The sequence below is a fragment of the Anabas testudineus genome, chromosome 1, assembly GCF_900324465.2.
Source record: "Anabas testudineus chromosome 1, fAnaTes1.2, whole genome shotgun sequence".
Taxonomy (NCBI): domain Eukaryota; kingdom Metazoa; phylum Chordata; class Actinopteri; order Anabantiformes; family Anabantidae; genus Anabas; species Anabas testudineus.
In genome coordinates, this window is record NC_046610.1 from 7,896,300 (window position 1) to 7,917,125 (window position 20,826).

General features: G+C 39.8%; 4 protein-coding genes across 4 annotated transcripts; 1 reads left to right on the forward strand and 3 right to left on the reverse strand.

Moving 5' to 3' along the window:
- Positions 1 to 497: 497 nt before the first annotated feature.
- Positions 498 to 2,684, reverse strand: med28 (mediator complex subunit 28). The gene is made up of 4 exons (XM_026360139.1): positions 2,509 to 2,684; positions 1,281 to 1,347; positions 1,067 to 1,179; positions 498 to 849 (listed from the first exon to the last, which is right to left on the reverse strand). The coding sequence occupies exons 1-4, from the start codon at positions 2,665 to 2,667 to the stop codon at positions 646 to 648; spliced, it is 543 nt and encodes a 180-aa protein (XP_026215924.1). The 5' UTR covers positions 2,668 to 2,684; the 3' UTR covers positions 498 to 645.
- Positions 2,685 to 3,140: 456 nt separating this feature from the next.
- Positions 3,141 to 7,657, reverse strand: lap3 (leucine aminopeptidase 3). Its single transcript, XM_026358751.1, has 13 exons — positions 7,453 to 7,657; positions 7,163 to 7,278; positions 6,979 to 7,033; positions 6,783 to 6,888; positions 6,533 to 6,692; positions 6,222 to 6,386; positions 5,678 to 5,836; positions 5,431 to 5,555; positions 5,197 to 5,285; positions 4,988 to 5,090; positions 4,114 to 4,193; positions 3,906 to 4,018; positions 3,141 to 3,789 (listed from the first exon to the last, which is right to left on the reverse strand). The coding sequence occupies exons 1-13, from the start codon at positions 7,549 to 7,551 to the stop codon at positions 3,597 to 3,599; spliced, it is 1,563 nt and encodes a 520-aa protein (XP_026214536.1). The 5' UTR covers positions 7,552 to 7,657; the 3' UTR covers positions 3,141 to 3,596.
- A 1,649-nt stretch (positions 7,658 to 9,306) lies between these two features.
- On the reverse strand, positions 9,307 to 10,800 carry clrn2 (clarin 2). The gene is made up of 3 exons (XM_026360424.1): positions 10,509 to 10,800; positions 9,704 to 9,883; positions 9,307 to 9,582 (listed from the first exon to the last, which is right to left on the reverse strand). Exons 1-3 carry the CDS (start codon positions 10,759 to 10,761, stop codon positions 9,314 to 9,316), a joined length of 702 nt encoding a protein of 233 aa, XP_026216209.1. The 5' UTR covers positions 10,762 to 10,800; the 3' UTR covers positions 9,307 to 9,313.
- Positions 10,801 to 12,133: 1,333 nt separating this feature from the next.
- tapt1b (transmembrane anterior posterior transformation 1b) lies at positions 12,134 to 20,660 on the forward strand. Its single transcript, XM_026360746.1, has 14 exons — positions 12,134 to 12,311; positions 13,986 to 14,116; positions 14,214 to 14,332; positions 14,627 to 14,789; positions 14,893 to 15,028; positions 15,490 to 15,587; positions 15,685 to 15,754; positions 15,932 to 16,012; positions 16,170 to 16,279; positions 16,928 to 16,987; positions 17,345 to 17,413; positions 17,506 to 17,582; positions 17,694 to 17,866; positions 18,474 to 20,660. The coding sequence occupies exons 1-14, from the start codon at positions 12,134 to 12,136 to the stop codon at positions 18,725 to 18,727; spliced, it is 1,719 nt and encodes a 572-aa protein (XP_026216531.1). The 3' UTR covers positions 18,728 to 20,660.
- Positions 20,661 to 20,826: the final 166 nt, after the last annotated feature.

Consider the following 20,826-nt stretch of genomic DNA (forward strand, 5'->3'; position numbering starts at 1 on the left):
TGTAAATAAAGTAGATTTTCTTAAAATGATCCATCACATATTAATATACTAATTGCATAAGTAGTGCAATTATTTCAGAAATTCCCTCACAAGATGTTTTGATGATCAAAGTGATATTCTGGTGATTTAGTTTGCACTTCTAATTGTGGGGCTCGACATCGAAAGGTCAAAACTGAAGCAGCAGAAGCAAAGACATTCTGACTTTTAGCAAGAAATACAAGTCAAGCTGCAAAAAAAAAGCTAATGTATCTCAACAGTTTGCATCTTTTTCCTGGGGAAGGCACCTTTCTGACCATACCAGCAAGATTTAACTTAATGCAAGTTTACTACTGGTACAACTATACTATTTCCACAGCCCGTGTTGTACTTGTCATGACTGGTAAACTTCTCACCATGTGTAAAATTAGTGAAGTGCCCATTTAAAGCTGTTCAAAAGGCGCATGTGTCCAATCACTAAAAAGTCAAAATGTAAAAAAGATTTCAGTTCAAATTCAAAATAACCAAAAAAAATGCATTTTATAATAGAATAGAAATATTTACAGTACACAGCTCAAAGTACAGAAGTTGACATAAAACAACGTCAAATTCCAGTTTCCTCATGTCACATGATGTCCATGGTGCATAATTCACTTGTGTGTTTGCGTGTTAGTTTGGTTTTAAAGGGGCAGGGGGTAAACTAGCAGAGGCCTGTTCCAGGAAGGCCAGTGGCCCAGGAGGGGGAAAGTCTGAGGGTTTTCGATGCTGGCTGCTCACATCCTCAAGCACTTGTTGCCAGTGGTGAAGTTTGGTCAAATGCTTCTGAACCAGCATTTCTTTCCTCTGTAGCTCATTACGTAACTCTGACACATCCTGGAGTGAGAAACAAAATGTACTTGAGAAGAGAAAAGGCACATCAACAAATGGAGAGACACAAATAAGACATAAACGTGGACAGAATGTCACAAATCCAGGTCTAACAAATAAACATCAATGAATTATACCTGTGACACAGGTAGTGGTTGCCAATAAGGAGTTTGCTGGGTAAAAAATTAGTAGAATAAAAAGGCAAGTCTGTCTAATAATTCACCTCTTTCACCACCTGCTCTGGTTTCTGCACAGATAACTGAAGCCTTTTCTGCAAGAAGAAGCACTCTGTCTGTCGAGCAACATCCAGAAACTTTTGTATGCACTGGTCAACTCCTGCAATGCAACACACATGTAAATAAATATATATACTACAATCTGACACAAACTTAAACCAAGAAACAAATATATACAAAAGAGGGATGGACATCACTCACCAGTTCGAATCTCTTCTTGGTCTGTTCCATTTACATAGTCTTGACTTACCAGGGATGCAAAACATGCCTGTAGAATGTAGAGATTTTCAATATATATATATATATATATATATATATATATATATATATATATATATATGGTGCATTTTTAGCTTTCTAGCCTTCTAGCTGCTCACTTAAGAAACATGGGCAACAATAAGTGAATTTCTGAGGACAGGCCAAATGTTGTTTAGCCACAACAATCTTGTTTCCCCCATGAATAATACCAGTTTCACTAACAAAGTGCTATCAAAACCATTTCTCCAAGAGCAAGAAACCACACGTGCCAAAAACGTTCCCTAAGTGACTTCTCATGCTAAACAGTCTGGACTATGATAAAATGGTCTGTGCAAAAGGGCAGATGAATTTAACATGAGCTCTGGTTTAAGCTATCACATTACGCCAAGATGAGTTACCAAATAACTTGGGGGACAAAGAATGATACACTGTATGGCCAAAGGTACCTGGATCACAAATACTTCATTTTAAAACTACTGACTACCATTAATATGCTGCTATAACAGAGTTAATTATTCTGGGATGAATTTGTTCCCTCTGGTCTAAGTTATCAGATACTAAAAACACTGATCATGATTCTGCTAATGTGCCCATTTTCCTTGGCTCTGCATTAAAGTCAAACTACCAGTCTTCACATATGTTTTCATCCATTTGTTAATGTCAGGTCTGCATGCAGAGCAATCAATTGCATCTACACTGCTGTTTATTTACATACGTAATCCATAAAATTGCGGCCACTGCAACCCCGGAGTATTGTTGAGCTATACCCAGAGCTCAGAACGGTTTAATTTGTGATCAATGTCAGCTGACAGTTAAGGATATACTCTATATATCTGAGTCAGGGTGTTTAGTTTTTAGGAGCTGGATGGGGGAGCTCAGATACACTGTTATGCTATTACAGAGCTTCCGCCACTGAAAACACCAGCTGGCTAGTGCTAACTAGCGATAGCTAAAAATGCGGTTAGTTAGGAAACCACAGTTGAGCGTAAAGTTAGTTTAGTCATTAAAGACTCAAAGTCCGAATAGATTATTTTTAGAGGGGAAGCTACAGTAATAGTGACAATAAATAAACAACTACTTAGCTAAACGCCACAGCTTACTAGCTTTAGCTGCATTAGCTACCAACAGTTAGCACACAGAGCAACCGGACGATAACACATTAGTCCCCTACTTCAAAGGAAGCTTCCAGTTCATCCACCAGCGTGTTATTTCCCTGTGCTCTGGTAGTAGTAGCGGAGAAACCCGACTGGCCCGGTCCACCAGGACCCCCAACGGGATGCGAAGCAGACGTCTGCTGGCCGGGAAACATGCCGCTCATAGACGACGCCATCTTGATCTGAGTGTTGCAGGCGGCTGGTCTCTCCGCGCATGCGCTGAAAACACTACCTGTTTACAGACTCACCTGTCACCTGTTGTTGGTCTGAAGCTGTTTTTAGAAGCTGATCTATTAATAATTATTAACAACAAATACACACACCATTCATTATGTCCCTGGTTTATCTAATATGATTGCTGATATAACCTACTTCTTATTCGAAAATCTTATTCGTTATTATCAATTCGTGCTGCAAAACCTGATATCAGGCTCTCGCTTGTACCTTAAATTACTGAACATATATACAAAAGTTATGTTTGAGAAAGTCTAAGAATACAGCAAATAGTAACATTTGCTTTGTCAACAGCTTTTGTACGTCCAACAAAACCTCACATTTACATTTAGTTATTGGGTCGCTTTTATCCAAAGCGACTTACAAGTTAGATACAAGGTACAAGGCAAAGACAGGATAAGCGTAAGGAAGTCTTGCCTAAGGAACCAATGGACTATCCAGCAGCCTGGATAGTTTTTGTAAATGTGTAACAACAGTCTGGAATTAAATAAATGTATTTCCCAACCAGACTCCCTAGCCAGATCATCATGCAACATCAGAGATATGACCTCAATTAAACAATTACAGTGTTTATTTATGTAACATTCTAATGATATGAACTACTATGTAGCCACATAAGAGATTCACATTTTATTTAGGTGAAATAATGTGGGAAGGAAAATATTTTTTATACTGGAGGTCTAAAAAACTTATATATTTACTGTGTGTAAACATTTAATTAATTCAGGTTGGGCCACAACATTTCTCTGTTTTATATTTCTATCATCAGTTCTGAAGGAAAGGCTTCAATCCTTGATGTTTGGCTCAGCCTCTGTATTTGTGGAAAAATCACATTTAAATCTTGCCAGACGGGCTTGGAGAGTCTTGTGCATCACAAGTTCTTGTATTGGGCCAGCCCAGCAGCAAACTCCACCAGTGTACGTGTTGGTCTTCCAGACATGCCTTTTCTCAGGTAGGGAATTTCATCTTTGTTGCCCATCACACCAGCGATGTCCAGATGAGCCCAGTGAGGAGCTGTGACAAACTCTTTCAGGAATGCAGCTGCAGTGCATGCACCACCAGATCTAGAGACAACAGACAGACTAGTCAGATGCAGGTAAACAAAGACACGAGGACAATCCTCTGCTACTCTGGTGCCTCTCAAAGGAGCTGCAGGTGCTGACTCAGTGTAGATACATACCGGCTGTACTTGCCGATGTTGTTGAGGTCAGCCAGCTGGCAGTCAGTCACTTGTCTGGTGTAGTGCTCGAACAGAGGCATGCGCCACACTCTGTCACCCGTCACAACACTAGCCTACAACACACACACACATATACACACATGATTTGTCAACACAGGAGCTGAGACACTGAGACATTGTGTGTTCATTTATTGTGCACATATACTACCTTGTGCAGCTGCTCCCAGAGCCAGTCAGAGTTTGTGAATACTCCAGTTGCTGCTGAGCCAAGAGCTACATCCATCGCACCTTAAAGACAAAAGAAGCCACAATTTTACATTTACTACTCATATCTACATAACAGTTTCAGTTCAGCTCTTAAGTTGTGGCCCATTTAATGTTTACACTGCCTTGATATGAACAAAACAAGATCTGTAAACATGAAGTCACATGGACCGGTGATTGGACAGTTTGGCAACTGTCAATGTGCAACATCAGTGATACATAAACACACGTGTGGAAATGAAATTACACTGGATTGACAGCAAATCATGCTGCACATGGCTGCAGCTTAGGTGGTAAATTATCACAAAGAGCTCAAAAAAGATAACTGACTCTGCGCGTAGGAGGTCAAAACATTAGAAACACCTCTTAATATAATGCACTACAGTACAACTCCACCACCCACAATGATCTTAATAAGAGCCACTATACTGGATAACATTAGGGTTGTACAGCTGTACCTAATACAGTGGCCAGTAAGTGTATAGGGCACTTATAAAATGTGCACATAATATTGTTTCTGTAATAGTTCATAATCAGCAGATGCATTTAATAGTAGTAGTAGCAGCTTTTACATATTATCACACTCCAGTCGTTTATCTACTTTGTTTTCACACCACAAAAACGAACTGCAACAGGTCCCACATTTTCAAGTGATCTTGATCCAGATGTTTGTTTTGCACCAGACTCCAAATAGCAGCTCTGACACAAGCCCAAATAAACTCAACCTAACAAGAAAATAAGCCTCAAAACAACACATCAACATCCACAATTTGTTGTCTTCAATGTCACTGTGTGCATAAATTATTTCCAAATCCCACCTGTTAGCGTAGCCACATTGACAATGGCTCTGGGGTTGAGGGTGTGTCCATAACAGAGTGCGTCAGCGAGAATCAGTCTGCCCTCAGCATCTGTATTATCAACCTGTATGTGGAGGGAAGAGTAAACTCAAATCATCTGTACACACAAATGCAAATCTACAAACTCTGATCTGTTTCTAATATTCACATTTCATCATGGGTGCACCCACCTGGATTGTCTTTCCATTCTTGGCTTTTACAACATCACCTGGTTTAGTTGCCTTTCCACTAGGCATGTTCTCACACAGCGGAGCCAGACCTGATTTAGTTATACGATGGACAAAGACTCGCTAAGACATTTATTGTCACATTTACAACAAAAGTATTTTTTTCTGCTGGTGTCAAATAATAAAAATATGTTGTAAAATCATAAAGAAAACAATGTCATGTGTTACAGAACTCACCAATAATTCTGACTGGTAGTTTCAGAGCTGCTGCTGTGACAACAGATGCACACACAGTAGCAGCGCCTCCCATGTCAGCTCTCATTGCATCCATGGAAGAAGATGGCTTCAGGGAAATGCCGCCACTGTCGACAAAGAATAATATGAAGACATCTATGTTGTTATGAGATTAGATGTGTTTAGCAGCTGGTCCATTACATACACTACTGCTCACAAGACAGAGATAGCTGAAGTTGTTTCTGTTCACCTGTCAAAGGTGATGCCCTTTCCCACCAAGACTAGTGGAGCCTGCGATCTGTCAGGTGAACCGTTGTAATGTAGCTCCAAGAAGACAGGAGGCTCCTCTGAACCTTTAGACACACTGAGAAAAGCTCCCATCTGCTGCTCTTCTATCCAAGCCTGGGATCTACATAAACACATAAGTTATTAGATAAATCCTCTTTGACTTCATCCACTTTTTCATGTCAACTTCAATAATGTGAAATACAATAATCAGAGTTTTGTTACAAGCTCTGGTCTGAGTATAGAGTACTTGGCAATTAACTAACTGAAATATCTACTACCTACCTATAATATCATTTGCCAAATGATCCTAAACAAGGTACATTTTTATTTTAAGAAAAAAGTTTTGCCACAATATGCAATGATAGCCGACCAGTGTCTGGTAATAATGCATTAAGAAGAATTATGTGATCATCATCATCAAACAAGGCTGCAGTGTCAGTGTCTTTACTTTAGTAACATCTAAAGTAATATCAATGATGATGAATCATGATGAATGATGCACAAACCTCTTATTTATTGTGACTTGTTCAGCATGAGGTGCTAGTTTCTCCTCAATGATATTGGCAAAGGCAGTAGGAGTGATGTGATTGGCTGGAGCTTCCATGAGCAGCCGTGCCAGGTTTTGGCCTTCAGCATACACGACTCCTTTTTCCCAAGCAACCAAGTTTGCACTAAGAACAATTAATACAGACACACTGACATTTAGTCATTTGGGAGATGTTTTTATCCAAAGAGACTTTGGGCGATGTTACCGCTACACTATCCAGCCACAGTAACATGCTGCTTTAATGACATGCTAACAGGTTCAACAACCTACCTTCCATGAAGCTGCGCTGTTACTTTGGTCTTCTTCTTCGACTTGAGTTGGTCATACTGAAACAAACCCAGAACGGCACCTTCTGCTGCTGACTGTGCATCACCACAACCGTCCACCTCCACACGATTCACATCCAGGTCCTGAAGTGACCGACAGCCAGCTGAACACAGAAAGAACAATGACAACAGACGTCAGCAAACCCTCCATGTAGCCAACACTTGGCTGAGCAAAGTCACATCTCTTACTGTACCTGACACTGCCTGTCTGATGTTCTCTTTGCTGGTGTCCCAGTTCTCTGCCCCACACACTCCTGCATTGTTCTTACCCAGCCCGACCACAGCTACACATGGGAAGTCCTGGACACAACAGGAATAATTACTTATTACTAATAATTACATATTGTCAAGTTACTGATTTTACTTAATCATATTTCACATTTTTTCTACCTTGTGGAGTCCATAAAATACTCTGCTTTTCCCTTTTTTGAGTGGAGGTCCAGAGCTGTAATATCAAAACAGAAATGTATTTATGTATTGAAATAAAGGAAACACAAGCCCACAAGCCATCAGAGTGTCCTAAGTTCCCACAAAATAAACAAATGATATCAGTTTACAAAAAGCAAAAACCCACATTTTCAACAGTTCAGAGAGTTTTCCAGACAGACTTTGGTCAAAACCTGCAGCTGCCTCTGTTAGATGATGACTGTCCTCCTCTCCCTCCTTCTCAAACACTCCCAGCACCAAACCCTGCAGAGACACATGCACAGAGAAAAGCGCTTTAACAAGAGAAAACATAAATAAAAACACGTTTACACCCCTGAATGGATTAAAATCCCCCACTAATAACCTACAGTGTGAAGGTGGACGACTCCTGTGTGAGTTACTGATCTATCTGTGTCAGATATTAAACAATCTGCTCACCTTTCTGTCGTTCAGGTGAGTCTGTGAGGTGGAAAATGACCGACAGTGTTTTGTCCGCGCCGCCGTCTGCACAGCTCTCCTCAGAAGAAGCATTGTCATCTGCTGTACATAAATAAACCTGAACCTAATTACTGAGTCTGAAATGTAAAGGTCGCATACATGTGTAAAAGTCAGTCTGTCGAACTGACAGCGTCGCGGTTCTTTATACGTCACCAACAAGCGACAAGCGGACGTGAGTCGCCACCTGGCGGCAGCAGTTGGAAATGACATGAGGCTTCGCCTGCACCTTTATTAGGCACAGTTCATTAAAGTTAAAATATAAATATATTGTTATAAATGTGTAACAAAGATGCTGATTCAACCTTATGGTCATTTCAGAGGCTCAGTATAATATGCTCAGTAAATATGAGCAACACCTCTCAGTGTACAAGACACTACAATTCAAAATGACCCCAAACTAGTTCTACAACGGTGCTGCTCACTATTATTATCTACATGAATTCAGGATTTATCAGAGAACAGGAAGATTGTTAAACTGAAATAATGACAGGAAAAGTGGCTTTGAAACTCATTTAAGGTGTACTGTGATGGGAATTTTATTATCAAATCAAACTGAGTGAAAATGAAAAGACAATAGTTTCATTTCTAAAACTCCCCACAAACTAAACTCCATGATTAGTTGCATCCTTTCTAGCAGGAATCAAAGATAATTATAGTAAAAAATGACTTCTCCTCTATAACATTAAGATATATGGCATTACTCTGCAAACAATAAAGTAATTAAAACACAGATCCATTAAAAACATGTCATACATATAATCATGATGCAAAATCACAGTGCATTTATAAAACTACAGACAGAATCAGCACAAGACTCTAGAGTTCAAAGGCCAAGTCCGGTGTGCAGAAGTCTTCCTTTCATACATCAAGGCTGAGTTCTATCAGGTCGCCCAGAGCTGCAAATAACAAAGAACAGTGTCTCCTGTGTTTGCTTGTGTGTTGTGACCTCATCCGTTGAACCACATTATGACTGCATGGCATCATTTTAGAAAACAACTGTGCTCCTTTGAAAAGTTCTGCTGTGTCTTGAACAGAAATAATCCTCACTGCCCTTTACAGAGGAAAGTTCATATTCCACATCCTTTCAGGACGTGGTGGCACCTGTATCCTCTTTCAAGACTTTTTAATATGGCTGAAAATCACAATGTTGTTGGACTTTTATTACTTTATATTTATTATACAGTATATTTAGTATACAGTAATAACCTTCTTAGTCAGTATTGTGAGTTACCACTACTTCTGTCTACTTTGTTCTGTCTTACTCTGTTTAAACTACAACTCCTGCATGCAAATCTGCATACAGCTCTTCTGTTACTCAATCTAATTAAACAGCAACACAACAGCATAATTAAGGCTGAATTACAAAGGGGACAAAGTGGGCGTCCCAGATTGCTGACTGGTTTGTACTAATATGCTTATATTACATAATTAGTTTATCTTCAGACCCAGTCTCCACATCAAAGGGTCCCTGTGTCAAAATAAGTTTTATAATAAGTTAAAATAATAGGTTTTATACTTGTGTTCTATATTTTAAAAATCAAGTGTAATGTCAAACTGGTGCCAGGAAGCTCACTAACTACTAGAAACTAAACATATTGAACTGAAACGGAGAGAAATATGAGGCAGACAGTTCATTTTGGTGCCAGGATCCCTTGACAGTCAATCAAAGCAGCTTTGTGTGAGCAAACATTTTCCAGCCAACACTTTAAATAACAGCTGAACAAAACCTGAACATAGGCTCCAAAGCTGTCAGTGTGGTTTGCCACGACCTTCAACGATGTATAAGTGCTAACAGACTCCTTCAGTAGAGCAGGTCCACAGCAGAGATGGTGGGTTGTTCCGGTTTCTTCACCTCATGTCTGAGCAGCTTAAAGTGGCTCATTGCAACCACTACACAGGCAGCAAAGTGAGTCGCTATGCTGCCTACACCCAACCAGAAGGACCAGTCCAAGCTGTCATCCAGAACTACGAGGACGAAGATGTTCTCCTGATAGTTTGCCACCCGCTCAGTCAGACTGTGCTGCTTCATTGCTGCGAGGAAACAAAGGACACCCAGGGCACTGAAAAAAGCTGGAGACAGAGCAGATGAGCAGTTAGGGAGGGAAAAAACTAAATACACAAGAGCATAGATTGTGGATAAAGAGACAGAAAAGGTGTTCAAAGAGAAGCTTAAAAGGTGGCTGCAACATACCTGCAATGACGTTCCACAGGTAGAGTCCTTTGCGCCCCTTGATGCTCTGGTAGGGAACCTTGCAAGCATTGTAAACAGAGAAAGACAGGCTAACCAGGGCAAAGCCAATGGCCACGAACAAGAAGAGAATCACCATCATGTGAAGCCCACCGTTCAATGTCTGCACGAGCTTTGGGAAAACTGGACAGTAGGAAAGAAGGAAATACACGGTCAGGTCTGTCTGCTGGTTTCTGTGAGTTAAGGTGATTTAAAGGAAAAACACACTGTGGCAAACAGATTAATGTTGTTATTTATTTTAATTCACTGTGTACAGCAATGGAGTCTTAGCTGCATTATAAAATCTCAACATGACAGGCCGTTTATAAACTTAAATTAATATTCTGTTTTAATGTAGAAATGTATCCTAATAGGCAAATGTTTTCTAAAGTTGGTTTAGGTGTTTGTGTTACAAGTCAGTAAGTCAGTCTCAGAAATGTGTCTTAATATATTTCTCATCCTTTGAATACAATAAAAGACAACATGCGTTCAATATGATTTTTAAATATATTCTTAATTGTAAGTGTTTTAAACAGAAAAGATACATTTAACTTATGTCAGGGAAACATTTAAGGTGTGTATTTGTCATTATATGTGAATAAGATGGTTTTCTAATGTTGTTTTATTCCATATTTTGGTGGTCCACATATTTTACCTGCATGTCTTTTACAACTGGCCTGTATTTAATGCTGTTTTTACACTCTGGTTCTCTATAGGAGGTTGCACAGCCTGTAAGTCTTGTGTGCAGCCTAATGCCTGCGCATCTTACTGTATATTGTAGATCGCCTCATCCCGAGACCGCACTTCTTGGTCTTCTCTCCCTGAAACAAACCATAGTTAATATCCCCCATGAACTGATCCATCTCCGGATGGGACGCGTTCACTATCTCCGCTCCGGTTTTGCACAGGATCCGCCCGGTGACCCACCGCTCGGTGGACAGGGCCACCACCGACAGGACAACAGAGCCGACACAGAGAAGCGAGGCGACCGAGAAGGTTATCCGTTTCCACAGAGAAGGCATCTTACGGGCCCATGGTGCCCCGAGGGAGGTAACACGACGCCGGGCAGCGACCGCGGAGCGCGCTCGTCGATCACCATGAGTTTATTCCATAGTTTTAAAAGTAAAAAGTAAATAGTCCGACGTAAAACAGCTGTTTCTCTTGAACTGCTGCGGAGGAGAAACTGAATCGGTGACAGAGATCCGTCACCAGGAGAAACTCTATCCGTGCCCTGTGCGCCTGCTCCCCGCTCCCTGTCACACACACTCCTCTTAATTCAGGGGATGGATTCACCTCCTCAAGTTGACATTTGGAGCTGGCAATTTATCATCTAATTGGTGACCTGAGTGGTGGATGCAGCTATAAAAACCATGTAAGCGTTTAACTGTGTCAGAATGACAGATGTGGTCCATTGACACGAACCCTAAAGGTCAGTGTGATCCATCAGCCGCAGAGAAACACTGTGAGTTCACGTGTGATGGGCTCATCTCGTCCCTTGCATGCTCCATTTATTAATTTGCATCTACTTTAACCTTTAAATAACTAAGCATGTTCACTCAAGCCCTGGAACAACATTCAGACTTAAGACAGCTCATATGTACAATGTGTTTGCATAAAAACAAATTCAAATTCAATCCATAAAACATTTTGGTGGTTCAAGTACATTTAGATCATTTTCTAGCCATATTTTAGTGCCATTGTATTGTCAGTTTTGTACAATTTATTTTGAAGGTTATCTCAGAATGAAATGTAATTTACATTTTTGTTCTTCATCACAGTGACAATAAAACTATCTTCAGTGTAAAATCAGGGTCAAGGTCATATCTACTCATGTAGCACGGTGCATATACTAGAGTATATGTACAGTAACAGCAAACCTGGAGACTCAGGATACAATGCTATACTCAGTGTGGAGATATTAGTGTATTGGGATGTTTTGGGATGCGAGCCTGCGTTGTGTACAGTGTGTGCCCTTGTGCTTACACAGTTTCATCATAGCAGACTAAAGCACCTTTATCTTATTTTGCCCAAAACCGAGAATCCACAGTGCTCCTGCTGCTGCGTAATGTTACCTACACAAATGTGTTTGTATAATGTATTGCATATATTGGATAACATAATATCCAAGTCACCTATATTTTAGGCTTTAAGCTATATTACTATTCAATGTTGACTTTGTTCTGTAATTTATTGCATGTTATGGCACTACCTTATTAATCTATACATGATTAACAATTAATTAACAATTTAATCTTTAATTTAGACTTTAAAACGACTCCCTGAGCTGTGGTCGACACCTGCTGGTGATTGGTCGAAACTGCCGAGCGTGATGACGTCAAAGCCCGTGACGCAGATGTCAGTCTCCCAGGCAGCAGTTGAGACCGTTTGGCAAACATGGCGGACTCGCTGTCGACAGGTCTGGGAGAGGAGAAAGAGAAGGAGAAGGAAGACAGGGAGAGGGACAGGAATGCTGCCAAAAACGAGAAGAACAAGGAGAAAGATGGAGTCACGGAGACGCTGGGGTTTAACGATAGAAACAGCGGCAGGAAGGACAAGAAGCGCAACCTGTCAGGTGAGAGCTAGCGTCGTTTCCACAGACGCTGTCAGTTTGACAGCGCTAAGCTAGTTAGCTGCTAAAGTGATCATTGTTTTTTATTTCCTCGTAAACCAGGTGGAATAAGATAACGCCTCGTTTAATTACTGTGTGTGCATTAATCTGTGAAAGTAGCGTTGCCAGGTCAAGCAGTGTTTTCGTTTCAGTGTAATGTGTGTGCAGCTTTGGGCGCTGCTCCGAGTTTACACTTGATTTCAGTGTCAGCTCAGCTCCTGTTTGCTGAATTAAAGTGACGTTATATGTTTAATTAATGGTGTATGTAATTAATGCATCCAGATTATTAATGATTGTGAGCATTGATAGTCAGCGAGGTAGCACAGCTGCATGTAATCATGCTGTTTTAAATAGGCCGTTTTGCTTGCCTGTCAAATTGGGACGTGTTGTTTGCACAGGCACAATCAGAGGTGTTAATGAGTTTTCACAGTTTGGACAAGATTACGAGTTAAAGGTGTTTAATAGGCTTCATTCTACTTGTATGACTTTCCACCGCGTTTTGGAACCTGGCAGGACGGATTTTGCTCCCATGATAAGACGATAAGACCAGGGTCACAGTCGTGGTTGAGTTCAGGTCATTGTTCAGGCCATTCAAGTTCCTCCACACCAAATTGGGAAAAACATTTTTTATAATGAACCTCACTTTGTGCCTGGGGCACTGCCGTGTTGACTCAAGGCTTTCCCCAGACTTAAAAAAGCTTGTGTGACCACGAAGCTGGAAACACATTTCTTTAAGCATTCCTATTTTCCATGAAAGGGCACCCCATTGATCTCATAGATTAAAGTCAAATTATTAGTCCCAGGGAGCACTACTTAGCCTCTGAAAACAGTTGTATGGTGGTGTCGCCGGCTGTAGAGGATGTCAAAATGGGCTAAATTGTAAACTGTTGTGTTTACCAGGCAAAAAGGGTCAAATGAACTACATCATGGCACATGTAACTAGAGAACCTGCTTTTGATATCAGCAGTATGCACACCAGATATATGATAAGATACATCCTCAGATATCCCCAGCCACAATTGTTTCTCTCATTTCTGTTCGGCACGGGCAGTAGTGTTGTCTTTGGTGTATTTAGTTGTAAGTTTGTCATATTAGATATATAAACATGGCTGAAATTTGATTTATCTGCTTGGATTTTAGGGTTGACATATTGTGTATGCTGACTCACTAGGCTTACTGTTGCACTGTACTGTAATTGAATAGAGCCATAGTTAGTAGAATATACTATACTAACTATATATTTTTACTGTGATGTGTTGTCATGTCCTTTAATTAAAAGCCTAGTCCAAACTATGAAAAACATCACTGCAACAATGTGCAAACAACACACTTTACTGTAGTATAACAGAGAAATTGACTATTCTTACACTTCAGTGATTACATGCAGCTGCGTTATTTTGATGCTAATCAATATTATCACTTCCAATAATAATTTGCAGTTTCAGTACAGCTATTTCTTATTTTTATGGACTTGCTAAATGTGAATTTCAAAACGTGGCATTTATTAGACATGGACTCTGTTCATTTCCACTATAAAGAAAACAGGCAGCTACCTTTAGCCTCTGGTGTTGACAAGCTTAAAGGAAAACACACAATATTGTCATACACTGTTGTTAAATTTCAATGCTTTTTCTTTAGATCTGTCACTGATTAGATTTATAACTACTGAGCTCACCAGAGGCTATTTCTTGGAACACAATGAGGCCAAGTACACAGAGCGCAGGGAGAGGGTCTACACCTGCCTCCGAATCCCTAAGGAGCTGGAAAAGGTAACACATAAAACATTTAACTCTGAGAATTAAAAAAAAAACAGGTAGCAATTAAACTTATTATTTTCTCTTTCTGACTCTCTTTCTTGCTGTGTAGTTGATGACTTTTGGCTTCTTCCTCTGTCTGGATGCCTTTCTGTATGTGTTTACCTTGTTGCCCCTAAGAGTGATTCTGGCGCTTTTACGGCTTCTTACATTGCCATGCTGTGGCCTAAGGTGAGGTTCACACACATGCGAAATATAATATATTTCATTATTCAATCATGTATTTTGATGACAATGGTTTTGAGTCATTTATTAAGCAAATATGTCAAGCTGTTGTTTAATTCCCGTGAATATGACGATTATATTATTTTATGTTTTATTATCCTGTATAGTAGTAATATTTTTTTTGGACATGTTATTGTCCTTGATCTCTAGATGGCAGTACTGTCCATACTAACTGTTCAGATTCAGCTATGGTGTTTGTGTTGCTTCCTTTTCTCATTTGTTTGTGTGTGTGTGTTTTAGTGGCTCCCGCCTGCTTCAGCCAGCCCAGGTATGTGATGTGCTGAAGGGCTTCATTATGGTGATCTGTTACTCCATGATGAGCTATGTGGATTATGCCATGATGTATCACCTAATCAGGGGACAGTCTGTCATCAAACTCTACATCATCTATAACATGTTAGAGGTACAGGAAGATTTTCCAGTGTGATTTTATTGTAATCAGACATGCGCTTATTCACTCTCTTTTTCTCTTTTGTCTTTCTCTTTCTCTCTTGCTGTTTTGTCAGGTGGCAGACCGTCTGTTCTCCTCATTTGGCCAGGACATCCTGGACGCTCTGTACTGGACAGCCACCGAGCCCAAAGAGAAAAAGAGGGCGCACATAGGCGTGATTCCTCACTTCTTCATGGCGGTGCTCTATGTCTGTATCCTCTGTGAGAATGACCTGTGACTGTTGCTAATTAAGCATCTTAATTAGATTGCTTCAGCTAAACAAGTGATTTGAAAAAGTCAGCCAGGAAACTAATGGTGATATGTCACAATCTTCATTTGTAAGGCCACACAGAATAACAATATTACTATTAATATTATAACAAGATGTAAATAAACGAGAATATATTAGACCAAAAGAACCTTAATAAAAATATTTCTGCAAGTAAGAAACAAGTCAGATACCAGAGAGTTAACTATAATCTTACATTTTTGTAACTTGTTCCATGTGTCCAAGGTGGAAAAACAAACTGCTTTTTTTCCCAATTCATCTCTACACCAGGCACTGTGAAAAGATATGTGTCTTGTGACCTAAGGATATGATCAGATGGAACAATCTCAGTGTTTGCTATTTTTGTCTTCAGTGCATTTTGTTCCTTAACATGTTTCTATCTAGTTCTTCATGCCATTCTCATCATGGTTCAGGCCACAACTCTCAATGTAGCCTTCAACTCGCACAACAAATCCCTGCTCACTATCATGATGTCAAACAATGTGAGTATGGCTGACACAGTTATATTACAGTAACTGAAAAGTGCACACAGCAGTATGATCCTAATTATGATTTTTTTTTGGGGTGTTTTTTTTCTAGTTTGTGGAGATCAAGGGCAGTGTGTTCAAGAAGTTTGAGAAGAACAACCTTTTCCAGATGTCAAACAGCGGTAAGGGGTGAATTATATGTAAAACAGCCAAATAAAGGACACCGAAATCATTGGTGTTTTAACGGTTTGTAGCACAGCTTCTAAACTTGATTTAATACAAGGTAAATTTATGGAATTGAGCTCAGCTGCAGTGAGTACAAAGTAGGTTAATCCAGGATTGATTTGTTTGTTTCCCAGACATAAAAGAGAGGTTCACCAACTACATTCTTCTGCTGATCGTCTGTCTGCGAAACATGGAGCAGTTTTCATGGAACCCTGGTAAAATACACTGTGCTGTACGAAGAATATGTATATGTCTATGACTGGTGGATGTGAACATGTGTCTATCACAGGTCGCTGACTCAGTCATTTCTTTCAAACTAGTGTGACACTTAATATTGACACTCATCATCAGTTTATGTGTGTTTGTTTTCAGACCACTTCTGGGTGCTGTTTCCTGACGTAGTCATGGTGATCGCCTCAGAGGTTGCCGTGGACGTCGTCAAACATGCATTTATCACCAAATTCAATGACATTAGTGCTGATGTGAGTTCTTTTTGCACACAGTACGATCACAATTTATCAAATTTGGTTATGGTTCTGTGAAGTAAGAACTTAAAGTCAGAACCAGTCATTCATTCAGTCTTAATTGTAAGGCGTGTCCAGACTGTCCACCACAAAGAACAGATTTGAAAGCAAATTTGACAAAATAATTGAACTCCAGTAGTTTAAAATAAATGTTGTTCTCTTTATCTTTGCATACAACTTCTCCAGTTACTGTTAATTAAGAGTAATATATAGTATATATGCAAAATATGTGCATCACAACTGTGTCATGATTCCCAAGAAGAAGGACAATAACTGTGTTTATGTTACATAACCCAGCTCCAGAGAGAGGGACGAACCCCTTTAGCTTCAGGTGCTCCAACCTTATATCAGTGTTTTTGGTTACACTGACATAAACTTAATTAATTTTGCCTCATCTTCACTGCCCCTTCTATCCACACACCAGTTGATAAACTGATAAACCAACTGCAATATCAGACTCCAGCAGGCAGGTGATTCATTTAGCCTGTAGCCTGTAATTGTTAATACTCGGACACCACCTGTTTATTCCATTTTCATCATTAACTGCATAAATATTTGATATTTATGTTTTTGCCACTTTTGATGACCTGTGTTGTCCTTTCACAGGTATATGGAGAATACAGGGCGAGTCTTGCCTTTGACCTTGTCAGCAGTCGACAGAAAAATGTGAGTAAAATAAACTCAAATATGGGCTTTGTCTCCCACAAACTGTAAAGCCAAGTTCAGGTGGTTGTTCCCCTTCAAAAACTATCTTGATTGACTTTGTTTTTTTATTGAACATACAACATAGCTATGGTATTTTCTCCCATTGTGTACTTTGAGATTGCTTTTCAATTGTAAAAAAACAAAACAATTGATAATAAACAACAATTGTTTTTTTTTTATAAACAAAATGTTGCTTCCGTGCTGAGGACATGTCCACTCTTCTTTCCTGATTCGAATTATTGGTTAATGCACTGGTTCAGTAGAATAATGCTGCTTTTTTTTTTACTTGGTGAGCTAATGTGTTAAATGTGTCCCTAGGCCTACACAGACTACAGTGACTCAGTGTCCAGGAGAATGGGCTTCATCCCTCTTCCCCTGGCTCTGCTGGTCAGTCTCTCTTTATGAATATATCTACTACACTGTACTTATGTTCATCACGTACAGTGTAAATCTAATGTTTTGTATGTTTGTTTTTTCAGCTGATCAGAGTAGTGACCAGCTCAGTGAAAATCCAGGGTTCACTCTCCTTTATGTGTGTGCTGCTGTTTTACTTGGGGTAAATGTCATCTAGTCTACACATGTAATTAGTTCTGCATTTCTTATTGTTTTTTTAGCTTTTACTTTACATTACATTTACATTTTCATTTTTTGGTGTGTTTGTGAACAGGATGATCACTCTGAAGGTGCTCAACAGTATTGTTCTGTTGGGGACGTCTTGTATGTTTGTCAAAGAGGCCAACATGGAAGAAAAGCTCTTTGACCCTCCACCCTCTGCTGTCTCAAGCCGTGCAAACTCCAGAGCTCAGCGGACCAAACACATCCACATTCCACCACAGCAAGGTACATTTCATCTCTCTCTCTGTCTTTGTTGTCTTTCTGTCTGTAAAACACTTGATACGGTCTGAAGTTACACTTCAGCTGCACATCTGCGAACATATCCTGGAAACATTCAGATAGCCACGTTTGTGTAGGCCTGTGTTGTACACATGTGTCCACTAGGGGCAGCGTCACATTTAGCATTTTCTGCTACTTTGAAGACAGAATCAATCAGGAAATGGACACTAATGTCACTCTGGTGAAAGTGTAAACAAATCACTAGTCAGCTTGAATTTACCAACATTTAGAATTAGGTTTAATAAAAAAAACTCAGCAATACTGGTTGACTTACTAGAAGGATCTTTATTATACCAATGTGTAATGTGTTATGTTTTCTAATGTGTTTTCTAACTAGCTAATCTCCATTTCAAACTTGCGTCCTGATATGCAGTTAAGTCAAACAATTGGCTTGCTTGATGTGCAGCCTTTACAACCTACACTTATCTATAATACCCTTTCTCTGCCAAGGTCTATATAGATGTTAGTATGTAGCTTCAGAGAAGGTTCAAAGAAGCACAAATCAGACTTTACTCTTTAAATACCTGATAAACTCTTTCTTTTTCACCAACAGAACCCACAACAGACAAAGGAGGAATACCCCTGGCATCAGACAATTCTCAGACCGCCAACATGGCAGAGAGCCCTGCCCCCACACTTCCCAAGAGCGACTCGGACACATTCCTGACAACGCCAGACGAAGACGACGATGACAAAATCATCAACGCAGACACGGGACTGGAAGGAGACGGACTCAAACACAGAGCACCTAAAAAAGACTTGCTGGAGATAGACCGCTTCACCATCTGTGGCAACCGAATAGACTGAATGCCATAGGAACAACCAGTCAGTGCAGTGTCCTGGCTACACAGTAAGGTTCAGGGATCAGACACGGGTCATGGATTATGCTCAGACTGGACTTATTCTTGTGCACCTGACCCCTGGAGTATTTATTTATTTATTACTGATTAAACCAGCCAAGGCATAAAGCTGTTACTACAAGCATTAGAGGCTGCTTCAGATGGTTCCAGCTGATACAGTTTGTTTCCCATTTACCAAGTAGCATGGGGCTGGGGGAAAACCGGCGAGCTCAGATGGAGCAGACCACGAAGAGATGAACAAAACTGCATATGTGACATAGTGTGAGATCATAGGAACATTACAGCTGGGCTGAAAATGCGTGTTCAAAAGCACAATCATATGTACAGCGAGGAGTTGTTTTTAAGAAGAACAAAAACTTAGTTTTTTTAATTTTTTAATTTCAAAAATCTGAAAAATTCTAATATTTAAAATGAAGTTTTTAACAGAATTTTTTTTTTCTGTCTTTGTAAAATCAATCGCGTTCACCTACAGGACTGAGACCCACAGCCACATGGAGCCATTGTTGAAATCTCATTCTGCAGACACATTTAAAGAGATCCCGTTTGAACTGAGTTACTGTGATGAGTCCAAATGTTCATAGCTGAGGTCCAACACGTTAGACGTGGCAGCAGTGACACTAAACACAGCCTTGCTTGAGTTTAATGTCTTTTGTTGCTCGAGTTTCGCGAGAGATGATGCAGAGAAACGTTGTGAGGTTTTAATACGATGCTGTTTGTGTTGATTTTGTTACTTTGAAGTTATGAGAGAAAGTGACGGCACTAATATCGTTTTGAAGGGACCCCCAAGACAGACAAGTTAAATTTTAATTCATTGTGGTCCATATGTAGTCGTCATTCAAGCATGCAGTGATCATCTTTACAGCAACACAGGTGTACAGCTTTTGTCTGAGACGTGTGTTGGTGAAAAACCACGGTGTGCTTGTACTCAATTTTAAATTCATGGTTTTTGATACCAGCATCATCTTAACATTTCTTCACGATTATCTTAACAGTAAACATAAAAATAAAGATTTTACAGATTTATGCTGGTTATTAGAATCACCTCTAAATGACAAGAAATACAAGGGAGAAACCTGACAGCGCTGTAGTCACATGAGCGCAGTAAACCCAGCACTTGTCATTTGCCAGGGAGTTTCCACAATTGCATACAAGTTGAACCAAGTCCCAATTTAGCCTTTAATGGATTCGAATTATATGCAACTCACAGTGCTAAATGTTGTCTTAAACTTTTTAGATCTTTACCTAAAACAATTATGCTCTGAAGATATTTCCCTGAGTCTGAATGAAAAAAACAGTTTGCTGCAGAATAACATAAAATTCCAGCTGTTTGCTTATTCAAAATGTACTTTATGAACCAAAATGTAAACACGTTATTTGTCTATAATAAAATTAAAGTACTTCAGCAAAGGGAACATAATTAGTTGCTAGATGGGAAATAAAGTTGCCGACTAGACAAAGGTGGTTAAAAATGTTTCTACTGAGCAGCGACAGGAATTTCAGGATTTAGGAAATACCTGCAGAACAGCGGTAAATGTTATTAACTGACTGAGGGGACGTTTCAAAGATCACCAGGTATTTATTTTTATGTATCAGTGCTTAGATCTGGGATGATGTGAAAAGTAATGGCCATACACAAGAGTCGACTCTCAAAGTGACATAAATACAGCGAAGAAAGATCACAAGTGTGGATGTGTAGTGATAGGGTGAAGTGTGTGTACTGTGTGTGTGTGACAGAGGTAATTTATAGTGCATGGATGGATCTTAAACACATGAATCAGATATTTCATGTTTTTTTATTTTTCATACAAACGTACAACCCATCTGTGTCATGCACCTCCTTATGTGGTCTAAGGAGAATAAAAAGATTTTTTGTTTTGTTACCCTGTCTGGTGTGAGTTGAATGTTTAACTGTGTGTGTGTGTGTGTGTGTGTGTGTGTGTGTGTGTGTGTGTGTGTGAAAGCTTAGTGGCGGGTGTTTCAGTGAAAGAAGTCACTGCAGGCTCTGTTCACAGTGCAAACACTGCCGTCCACTGTTCTCTCTGAATG

What these genes read in the sequence shown, in the direction of transcription:
- med28 (XM_026360139.1), bottom strand. Translation starts at nt 2,667, where the DNA reads ATGGCGTCGTCTATGAGCGGCATGTTTCCCGGCCAGCAGACGTCTGCT. An exon ending in AACTGGAAGCTTCCTTTGAA is followed by an intron (nt 1,348 to 2,508) that starts GTAGGGGACTAA and finishes TACATTCTACAG; the next exon opens with GCATGTTTTGCATCCCTGGT. An exon ending in CCAAGAAGAGATTCGAACTG is followed by an intron (nt 1,180 to 1,280) that starts GTGAGTGATGTC and finishes GTTGCATTGCAG; the next exon opens with GAGTTGACCAGTGCATACAA.
- lap3 (XM_026358751.1), bottom strand. Translation starts at nt 7,551, where the DNA reads ATGACAATGCTTCTTCTGAGGAGAGCTGTGCAGACGGCGGCGCGGACA. An exon ending in CAAGTCACAATAAATAAGAG is followed by an intron (nt 5,837 to 6,221) that starts GTTTGTGCATCA and finishes GTGTTTATGTAG; the next exon opens with ATCCCAGGCTTGGATAGAAG. An exon ending in AGAATGGAAAGACAATCCAG is followed by an intron (nt 5,091 to 5,196) that starts GTGGGTGCACCC and finishes CTCCACATACAG; the next exon opens with GTTGATAATACAGATGCTGA.
- clrn2 (XM_026360424.1), bottom strand. Translation starts at nt 10,761, where the DNA reads ATGCCTTCTCTGTGGAAACGGATAACCTTCTCGGTCGCCTCGCTTCTC. An exon ending in GAGGCGATCTACAATATACA is followed by an intron (nt 9,884 to 10,508) that starts GTAAGATGCGCA and finishes CCTACTGTCCAG; the next exon opens with TTTTCCCAAAGCTCGTGCAG. An exon ending in CCTGTGGAACGTCATTGCAG is followed by an intron (nt 9,583 to 9,703) that starts GTATGTTGCAGC and finishes CTCTGTCTCCAG; the next exon opens with CTTTTTTCAGTGCCCTGGGT.
- tapt1b (XM_026360746.1), top strand. Translation starts at nt 12,134, where the DNA reads ATGGCGGACTCGCTGTCGACAGGTCTGGGAGAGGAGAAAGAGAAGGAG. An exon ending in TTGCCATGCTGTGGCCTAAG is followed by an intron (nt 14,333 to 14,626) that starts GTGAGGTTCACA and finishes TGTGTGTTTTAG; the next exon opens with TGGCTCCCGCCTGCTTCAGC. An exon ending in TTTCCAGATGTCAAACAGCG is followed by an intron (nt 15,755 to 15,931) that starts GTAAGGGGTGAA and finishes TTTGTTTCCCAG; the next exon opens with ACATAAAAGAGAGGTTCACC.